This window comes from Hemiscyllium ocellatum, chromosome 26 (genome assembly GCF_020745735.1).
Source record: "Hemiscyllium ocellatum isolate sHemOce1 chromosome 26, sHemOce1.pat.X.cur, whole genome shotgun sequence".
Lineage (NCBI taxonomy): Eukaryota > Metazoa > Chordata > Chondrichthyes > Orectolobiformes > Hemiscylliidae > Hemiscyllium > Hemiscyllium ocellatum.
In genome coordinates, this window is record NC_083426.1 from 29,047,491 (window position 1) to 29,058,346 (window position 10,856).

The 10,856-nt window shown below is 41.1% G+C and overlaps 1 protein-coding gene across 3 annotated transcripts in view; it reads right to left on the reverse strand.

Moving 5' to 3' along the window:
• Positions 1-8,437, reverse strand: part of LOC132828395 (mitogen-activated protein kinase 14) — an 84,893-nt gene extending 76,456 nt beyond the window's left edge. Inside the window, exons 1-2 of one of the 3 annotated variants that reach the window (XM_060845466.1) lie at positions 8,266-8,437; positions 7,957-8,177 (exon numbers count right to left, since the gene is read on the reverse strand). In XM_060845466.1, the coding sequence (XP_060701449.1) occupies positions 7,957-8,072 (116 nt within the window). In that variant the 5' untranslated portion in view covers positions 8,073-8,177; positions 8,266-8,437. Of the gene's footprint in view, positions 1-7,956 lie in introns of all 3 variants that reach the window. The other 2 variants (XM_060845465.1, XM_060845464.1) reach the window with 2 other exon arrangements.
• Between the last annotated feature and the right edge of the window lie 2,419 nt (positions 8,438-10,856).

The window sequence follows — 10,856 nt, forward strand, 5'->3', positions numbered from 1 at the left end:
CAACAGTGGCCTAACCAATGTCCTGTACAGCCGCAACATGACCTCCCAACTCCTGTACTCGATACTCTGACCAATAAAAGAAATAGGGCACCTCAAAGATCAGCAAGACAGCCTTTGTGTGGAGCCACAGGAAATGGGGGAGATACTAAATGAGTATTTTGCATCAGTATTTACTGTGGAAAGGGATATGGAAGATATAGACTGTAGGGAAATAGATGGTGACATCTTGCAAAATGTCCAGATTACAGAGGAGGAAGTGCTGGATGTCTTGAAACAGTTAAAGGTGGATAATTCCCTAGGACCTGATCAGGTGTACCCGAGAACTCTGTGGGAAGCTAGAGAAGTGATTGCTGGGCCTCTTGCTGAGATATTTGGATCATCGATAGTCACAGGTGAGGTGCTGGAAGACTAGAGAGTTGCTAATATGGTGCCATTGTTTAAGAAGGATGATGAGAACAAGCCAGGGAACTATAGACCAGTGAGCCTGACATCTTTGTACTCTTAAATATACAACTCCTAATTCTGAAATTATACCCTCTCCTTCCATAGGAAAGGAAAAATGTTGAGAGTCTGAAGGGAGATTAGAGTGTTAGGCAGGAATTTAAAAAGGAGGCCCTCGAGAGTAGTAATATCTAGATTACTCCCGGTGCTATGAGCTAGTGAGGGCAGGAATGCTTTCTTCACTATCCTATCTAACTGCGACCCCACTTTCAAGGAGTGATGAACCTGCACTCCAAGGTCTCTTTGTTCAGCAACACTCCCTAGGACCTTATCATTAAGTGTATACATTGTGCTAAGATTTGCTTTCCCAAAATGCAGCACCTCGCATTTATCTGAATTAAACTCCATCTGCCACTTCTCTGCCCATTGGCCCATCTGATCAAGATCCTGTTGTAATCTGAGGTAACCCTCTTCGCTGTCCACTATACCTCCAATTTGGGTGTCATCTGCAAACTTACTAACTGTACCTCTTATGCTTGCATCCAAATCATTTATGTAAATGACATAAAATAGAGGACCCAGCATCAATCCTTGTGGCACTCCAGTCTGAAAAACAACCCTCCACCACCACCGCCTGTCTTCTACCTTTGAGCCAGTTCTGTAACCAAATGGCTAGTTCTCCCTGTATTTCATGAGATCTAACTTTGCTAACCAGTCTCCCATGAGGAACCTTGTCGAATGATTTACTGAAGTCCATATAGATCACATCTACTGTTCTGTCCTCATCAATCCTCTTTGTTACTTCCTCAAAAGACTCAATCAAGTTTGTGAGACAATTTCCCACACACAAAGCCATGTTGACTATCCCTAATCAGTTCTTGCCTTTCCAAATACATGTACATCCTGTCCCTCAGGATTCCCTCCAACAACTTGCCCACCACCGATGTCAGGCTCACTGGTCTATAGTTCCCTGGCTTGTCCTCATCATCCTTCTTAAAAAATGGCACCATATTAGCAACTCTCTAGTCTTCCAGCACCTCAACTGTGACTATCAATGATCCAAATATCTCAGCAAGAGGCCCAGCAATCACTTCTCTAGCTTCCCAGAGTTCTCGGGTACACCTGATCAGGTCCTGGGGAATTATCCACCTTTAACTGTTTCAAGACATCCAGCACTTCCTCCTCTGTAATCTGGACATTTTGCAAGATGTCACCATCTATTTCCCAACAGTCTATATCTTCCATATCCTTTTCCATAGTAAATACTAATGCAAAATATTCGTTTAGTATCTCCCCCATTTCCTGTGGCTCCACACAAAGGCTGTCTTGCTGATCTTTGAGGTGCCCCAATTTCTCCCTAGTTACCCTTTTGCTCTTAATGCATTTGTGAAATCCTTTTGGATTCTCCTTAATTCTATTTACCAAAGCTATCTCATTTTGCCCTCCAGATTTCCCTCTTAAGTATACTCCTACTTCCTTTATACTCTAAGGATTCACTCGATCTATCCTGTCTATACCTTACATATGCTTCCTTCTTATTCTTAACCAAACCCTCAAAATTTCTTTAGTCATCCAGCATTTCCTATACCTACCAGCCTTCCCTTTCACCCTAACAGGAATATAGCTTCTGTGGATTCTAGTTATTTCATTTCTGAAGGCTTCCCATTTTCCAGCCGTCCCTTTACCTACAAACGTCTGCCCCAAACAACTTTTGAAAGTTCTTGCCTAATACCGTCAAAATTGGCCTTTCTGCAATTTAGAACTTCAACGTTGAGACGTGACCTATCCTTTTCCATCACTATTTTAAATTAATAGAATTATGGTTGCCGGCCCCAAAGTGCTCCCTCACTGACATCAGTCACCTGCTCTGCCTTAATTCTCAAGAGTAGGTCAAGATTTCCACGTTCTATAGTAGTACATCCACATACTAAACCAGAAAATGTTCTTATACATACTTTACAAATTCCTCTCCGTATAAATCCTGAACACACTGACAGTCCCAGTCTATGTCAGGAAAGTTAAAATCCCCTACTCTAACTACATTATTTTTACAGATAGCTGAGGTATCCTTACAAATTTGTTTCTCAATTTCCCTCTTGACTATTAGAGGTCTATAATACAATTCCAATAAGGTGATCATCCCTTTCTTATTTCTCAGCTCCATCCAAATAACTTCCCTGGATGTATTTCCAGGAATATCCTCCCTCAGTACAGCTGTAATGCTCTCAAAAGTGCCACTCCCCCTCCTCTTTCTATCCTTCCTGTAGCATTTATATCCTGGAACAATAAGCTGCCAGTCCTGCCCATCCCTGAGCCATGTTTCTGTAATTGCTATGATAGCCCAGTCGCATGTTCCTAACCATGCCCTGGGTTTATCTGCCTTCCCTATTAGGCCCCTTGCATTGAAATAAATTCAGTTTAATTTATTGGTCCTACCTTGTCCCTGCCCGTCCCAATTGTTTGACTCGCTTCTGTTCTCAACTGTATCAGTCTCAGATTGACCTCTTTCCTCACTATCTCCCTGGGTCCCACGCCCCACATTACTAGTTTAAATCCTCCCAAGCAGTTCTAGCAAATTTCCCTGCCAGTATATTTGTCCCCTTCCAATTTAGGTGCAATCTGTCCTTCTTGTAAAAAAAGGTCATTTATACCCCAGAAGAGATTCCAATGATTCAAAAATGTGAATGTAACTCCCATATAGCAGCTCCTCAGCCATGTATTCATCTGCTTCATCCTCCTATTCCTGCCCTCATTAGCTCATAGCACCGGGAGTAATCCAGATATTACTACTCTTGAGGGCCTCCTTTTTAAATTCCTGCCTAACTCTTTAATCCCCCTTTAGACTCTCAACCTTTTCCTTTCCTATGGAAGGAGAGGGTATAACCTCAGAATTAGGAGTTGTATATTTAAGAGTACATAGGAGGAAGTGCTTCGCTCAGTGGTGAATCTGTGAAATTCTTTATCTCAGAGGAATGTCTAGGCTAGATTGTTAGATATTCAAGGTTGACAGATCTGTCATCAGTATGGGAATGAAGGATTATGGAGAAAACCCAGGAAAGTGGAGGTAAGGATTTATCAGATCAGCCATTATCTTAATGAATTGAGCAAACTGACACAGGGAAGGACAAGGTATCATAGGCTTAAAGTCAGACAAATAGCCAGGTCCAGATAAATTGCCAGGTCCAGATAAATTGTGACTTAGCCTGCTGTGAGAGAGGCAAGGGAGGAGACTGCAAGGGCACTAATCCAAACTTTTTAACTCCTCTCTAGCCAGAGGACTGGAGAACAGTTAATTTAGCTCTGATATTTAAGAAAGGCTTAGAGAAAGCCAGAGAACTCCAGACCAGCGAATCTCACATCAGTGGTAGGGACACTACTGGAGAAAATTCTGAAAGACAGCATCTGTCCCCACTTGGAGAGGTTAGGCTTGATCAGGAATAGTCAGCATGGTTTTATCAGACAGAGGTCATGCCTAATAAATTTGATTGAAGTTTTTGAGAAAGTGACCGGGCACATACATGAAGGTAGTGGAGTTGATGTATGTTATATAGATTTTAGCAAAATCTTTGGCAAAGTCCCACATAGGAGACTTGCCAAGAATACAAACAAAGTAGAGGATAATTTGATAAAGTAGACTCAAAATTGGCCGTGTTGTCGGAGACAGAAGGCGAGGACAGAAAACTGATTTAGTGACAGGAACCCAATGTCCACTAGCATACCACAGGAGTCTGTGCTGGTCCCCTATTATCTGTCATTTCTACAAATGACAGATGACTGTGTGTATGCACGTGTACACACATGGGGGGGGGGGGTATTGGATTAGGAAATTTGCAGATTAAACTGAGATTGGTTGGGCAGTTAACAATGAGGTTGAGTGCCTTGGGCTACAATATGATATAAATGGGATGGTCAAATGGGCAGATAAGTGGCAGGTAGAATTCAACCTAGAAAAAAAATGTGAGATGATATGCTTTGGAAGGAGTAATTTGACAAGAAAGTGTTCATTGAGTAGCATGACACTAGGAAGCTCTATGGAACAAGCCATAGTGCATTTGATAGATCTCTGAAAGAAGAGGGCTTTCTGGTAGGGTAGTGGAAAATGTCATATGGGACACTTGCCTTTCTCAACTGAGGCATAGATTACGAAAGCAGGGAGGTCATGATGGGATTATAAAGAGTTAACTTCCCCTAACTCTGCCATCATGATTTATTGTCCATTCTCTTTCTGAACGTGTTCTGGATACCACCAATACGAAGATGCTATATAATGCACGCTGATGACAACACACAAGATAGGGGAATTAAAAGGTGACAAACAATTCTAAAGGCCACAAAGAAAACTTAAGACATGGCAGCTGGATTAGACCATTTGGACCTTTCAAACTACGCCATTTTTGAGCAAGATTGTAGCTGACATTCTACCTGAATGTATTCCCTAATATCCAAATTCCTCACATATCCAAACAAAAATGCACAATGTGTCTCGAATGCACACAACAATTGAGTATCAGATCTGAGGCACAGAATTCCAAAGATATTTGATTAGAGAAATTTTGTCTCGTTTATTCTAAATAGCTTACTTATCTTGAAACCCTGCTTGTGTTATACATTCCCTGGGCAGGGAAATGTTGCTTCAGCTTTTGTCCCTCAAGAATTTATATTCTTAAAATTAGATCTTCTCTCATTCTTCTGAACTCCAGGGAATAAAGACTAATCTATTCAATCTGCCCTCATTGCATGTCATAGCAGAAGTGCAACACCATTGTGGGATTTTCAGAATTGTATGAAGAAATTTTACAAACAAAAGGTAAAAAGTAGAACAAATGCATTAGCAGCTTAACATGCGGAATAGTGACACAACTTAACACTTATGAAATACTACAAAAATATGTAGATTGCTGCACTGAGATGAATATTATGCAACTTAATTTTCAGAATATGAATAGGGTTTTGGACATGACAATTTCAATGTTTAAATAAAGTTTAACTTTAAATATCAAAATGTTTACAACATTGAATTTGTTTGGAATTACCAAGCCCAGCAGTGACAGAATTTGAATTAGCATACATACTTGGCAATGACTAATCACTGATTTATATTTAAAATATTAAAGATTAAATGCAGAGATCATAATTCTCAACAGGTTTTTGAATTTTAAATAGTGTTGTACTTTTTCATTCCAATGTTTCCTGAAGTACCTGTGAACATTTATTGCAACATTTACATCCACAGGAAACGAAATGTGACGAGAGAAACTGTTACTGCTTAATTAGTTGCTCTGTTTAACATACTGCCATTTACCAGTCTCCTCAAAGACTTTTCCCATCATTTGTGTGGAAAATATGAATTAAATAGCACAGGAAACATTTCACTCAAAAGATAATTCAGTTCAGCACTCAGGTTCAAAAGTAAGATTCTTTTGAAAAATACATACCAGTGGTTGAAGCATTGATTCAGTATTTCATTATTTCCAATTAATTGTACTGATCTTACAGTAAAATCATTTCCAGTTTAGCACAGGTCAAAATTGAGTACAAAACTAAGGCAGCACTTAACTTGCTAATTTCTTATTCTCCGAATTTCTTTTCACTTTCTAGTCTGCGCTCTAATTAGTCACCTAAAATCAAGGCTGCTAAAACCTAGCATGGATTTTATAACATTTAATGTTTCTGTGGAATTGTTATATTGCAAATGTGTCCATTTATTGTGTAATGTGTATACAACAGTAGCAAATAACTATATGCGGTTTCCCTGCAACATAGCATCTCAAGGCATCATGGGTTGGTTGCATATGATGAAACAACATTGCTGGACTGTAAAGGTGAGCCACTACGTCAGCTCATCGAGCAGTGACCCAAATGCCACTACAAGCACATAATGGTACCCCAAGAAATTTCCTCCCAAATGGATATTGGTTCCCTTAGCAGCTCTATTCCTCTTTAGAACTACTTTAGATAGTGCCCATCATTGCAGCCAATTGTGTGAAAAAAACTGAATTCATGACTAACACAAAATGAGATATTGTGCAAAGTCAATGTCACAGACAGAAATCAGCAATTTGCAGGCACAAGAACTAATTTGTCACACTCTGGCTGGAGTTAAGCAATGCATTAGCCTACAATTAGCTTCCCAGCGATGTTGCGTTACTCAAGAAAATAATCATTTAAATTTTCAAAATATTTCCAAAATAAAAGCACCATGAACTACTTCAGCACATCTATTTGTGAAGTTTAAAATACTCGATTGACACCCAAACTTCTCAAATCAGAGCAGAGCAGTGATAGTACAGCAGGAGCATTTCAGCCACTGAGCCTAACAATGGAGAATATTCTGCAACTTATTTTACTTGCCCGAATACTGTAAGCAGATGGGTATTAATTGGAAGCAGTGAAATCAGTTTGTGAAACGTAATAATGGAGTATAAAAGGAACTTTGGAGGTCAACAATCTCAAACTTGATCAAAATTTTGCCACTCATCTTTCCACGTTCTTTCAATTAGATCCAACTCATTTATAAGCCTTTCCGCAACATTATACGACTCTTTGTAAACAACATCTAGTTCCAGTCGTCGATGCTGCAGCTAAGTTTCTATTGAACCCACAATTCTACTCCATTGTTAATGGCAGCGTTTCGGAGTAAAAAGATAGCAATTAGCGAAAAATGTGAATTTAAGGCTCATGTTAGGGTGGAAAGGATCCCAGAGATTCAAATACAGCACTCATTAAGACAAGGCAGGCTGGCCAAATTGTGCAAATCAGTAAGTTCTAAACTTCCACCAAACTGCTCGTTATTTCGGTGCCGTGCCTATATGAGGAACTAAGTCCCAACGGGTCAAAGCAGTGCTTTTCAACAAATAGCATTACCAACACAATACAATTTAGTCAATTAAAGTATTCCCGTGAAACTGAAAAGTGCAACCATAAACACAATAAAGAGCAACAATAGTCCTTAAAACGAACAAAAGACAATTTCTGTACACAAAAGTTATCAAAATGCTGAAAGGATTAGGGCATACTATAGATATACCACAGAGCTTAGAATTAACCCACAAGGCAAACTCTGATGGGTTAAAGTCCAATGATGATTTTAAAAAACAGGAATTAGAACTACACAGCAAACTTTCACTGCTGCTTTACCTTTTTGTTGGACACGGTAGGCGACCTCGGGCAGTGGAGAAAACCAATGCATCATGCAGAAAGTTAGTGAGCAATTTGTTTTTGACTAGAGTGAGTGAGTTTTGTCAAATCCGCTCAAGAATTGTGCGTAAAGAAAAAAAGTGTTTTAAAATGCAATGCGTGCACTGTAGCGTGCGGGAGTCCCAATGAACCACACGCCAAAACATCTTAGTGGATCATGAAGAAAAAGTGTGGGCCTAGCTAGGCCTGCAGGGGTGCACAGCTGCCAAGGCTGCTGCAGCTCTTACACAACTTTCCCACAACTTGGGGCAAAAACAGAAACCCGTGCGCGGCTCCAGCAAAAAAAAATTAAGTAAATGAAAGCGGCGGCACACGTACCAAACGGAGCCGTAAGCCCCTGATCCGACGGGAGAGAGATTCTGGTATCTCTCCGGCACTTCCCAGATTGTCTTATTCAACTCCTGTTTGTAAAAGTGCGGCCTGACTTCTGACATTGTGCAGGGAGGCTGCTCTCCTCTCTTACAAAAGGGGAGGGTCGCAGGCGGTTGAGGGAGGCGGGTGGGAGGAAGAGGAAGGCGTCGGGGTGCGGAGAGGAGTTGCTGCAAAATAAAAAGAATTTAAAATTTTGAAAGAAACCGCCCCTTCCGTATCTCAACGGGAGTGCACATTTAAAACAAAACGACTGACTCGTGGAGGTGGGCAGTGTCGTTATGGAGCTCCTGATTGCAATCCCGATGTGGAGAAAGTGAGATCCAGCCAAAAGGGGGTAGATCTGCAGCATCGGGAACCCCCTCCAGCCTACCCCCCACGGGGAATGACATCTAACACCCGACGGCTCGAGCAGCTCCACTTCCCCCTTCAGTCGGGCTGACGTCAGTGAGCCACGCCCACACCCGCGCGCCGGATTGTTCGGTCATTGCGTCATGCAGTCTCTCTCTCCGCGCCCCCCCCCAAATCCCTTGCTCGGGATCGTTGCACGCGGCTACCTGTTCCCAACGGTTTCTGCTGTCGCTCGGCCCGATTGCCCCCCCCTTCGTGTCTCTGCTCACTGTTCTCGCCCCCCCATCAAATCAACTCCCGTCGTCGGCTGCTCCACATTGAACACTTCGTGCTCTAATTTCTAACATACTGCGGGGGTGCCGCTGAAAATAAGATACGTGGGAGAGAAAGATACACTCACACGCACAAACGACGTTTTAAGTTGTTCCTCGCAAAGGTGCATACGGATAGCAGATAAGTTGAGAATTGAAAAGCTGAGGTCGATAGGGGAAGGTGTGGGGGCAGATACACATTGTTTAAGAGGTATTTAAACACACCAACAGGCAGGAGATAGAGAGATAGGAACCACGTGCAGGCAGATTGGATTGGTTTAGAATGGCATCATAGTCAGCACAAATATGATGGGCTGAAGGGCCTGTTCCTGCTGTATGTTTTATATGCTGAGGAACAAGGGACTAGGACTGATCCAGACATGGCTTCATTGGTTGACTGAATGGGCTGAAGTGCATTTGATTGTCTTTTCCTGTTCCGATATAACTTTTATCGTCAAATTTTGCAAACATCAATCACTGGCTTAGGTAAAAGCTATTTTGTAACAAGTTGTGTTAGACGTGTTTGTGTGCAAGTATTACTATATAATGCAAGACTGGAGGCTAAATCGAACATTTGACATTTTATTTCATGTTAACTTTCTTTCTCACATTTCTTTTGTGGACTCCTTGTAGAGCTGAGAATACGCACAGTACACTTAACACTTCCCATCACTTAGTGAGGCAATATAGGTAGGCATGCTTGTATGTTGGAGAGCCATGAAATGTAAAGGTGCTGGTGTTAGATTGGGGTGGACAAAGTTAGAAATCACAGCACTGAGTTATAGTCCAACAGGTTTATTTCAAAATACAAGCTTTCAGAGCTCTGCTCCTTAGCCAGAAGCTAGTCGACATAGCATTAGCTACCTGACCAAAGAGCAGGGCACCAAAATCTTATACTTCAAAATAAACCGTTGGACTATAACCTAACATTGTGATTTTTAACAATGTTGGAGAAATTATTATCTGGAGTAGTTTGTTTCATGTTGCAGATTCTGTGCAAGTATGACAGCTACCATCAAGTAGGAAGTCCAGCAGCTCCTACTGTTCAGGTTGCAGACCTGCAACATAGGAGGGGGAATATCTTAATTATTGGTACCATGTTCTTTGGAGGATTTACCATGTTTTTATCACTAATCACCATCAAAGTTTTCCATTCACCAGTGGTCTGTTGACTGTAGAATCTACCCTCTCTTCACCCAAGCCTGCTAGTCTGACCTATAAAAATCTTCCTGTCCATCCAATGCCCCCTGCCTATCCCAACCCACAGTAGATACATACACACATACCTCCCCATCTGGCTGCAGCGAAGATCTCTGTTGGGAATTGCATGAAGTCCCAACAGTGGACATCACTGCCTTTGGCACTGCCAGTACTAGAGAGTTGCCTGCAATTTTATTCCTATATGGGGGCAGGAATGCTCTGCCAAGTTTTAAATGACAACAGTGAATCCACATGAACAAGGGAACTTACTTCCAAAATAGTAGGCTGTGAGGTGCAGGGATCCTGACACAATGTAAAATTATGCCTTTTGTCAATATTCAAAATTAGCTTGGAAATGTGGATTAAATTGAAAGAGTGTAGGAACAAGGGGATAAATATGATCAGAAGTTTTTGGTTTTGTTTAGGGTAAACAACATGGATTGATTGGGTTAGTGAACTGTTTTCATGCTATGGCCTATTTCTCGGTAAATAGATTTTAAATGTGTATCATTTTAAAATCTCACTACAGTTCACCTTTGCAAGTGTGCAGTTTTGTATTTGATTATACAACAACAAAAGGAGTTGTTTTTATATAACAGCAAGGCATTTCAAGGTGCTTCACAGAAGTATTATCAATCAAAATTTTATACCAAACCACAGAATGAGAAATTAGGATAGATGATGAAAAGCTTGTTTAAGAAGCATCTCACAAAATGGAAAGAGGTCAAGAGAAATAGAGGTTTCAAAATTCAAGGTATTTTGAACTCAACAGCTGAAGGAACGGCTGCCAATCTTGGAGCAGTTAAAATTCATGATGCACAGGAGGCCATAATTAGAAGAATGAAGGTATCTCTGATGTTGAAGGGCTGGAGAGGCGACAGTTATTTGAAACTAAGAAATGAATTTTAAAACTAAGGCGGTGATTAACTGCGAGCAAATGTGGATCAGTGCCCACAAGAGGTGAACAAGATTTGATGTGAGTTAAGT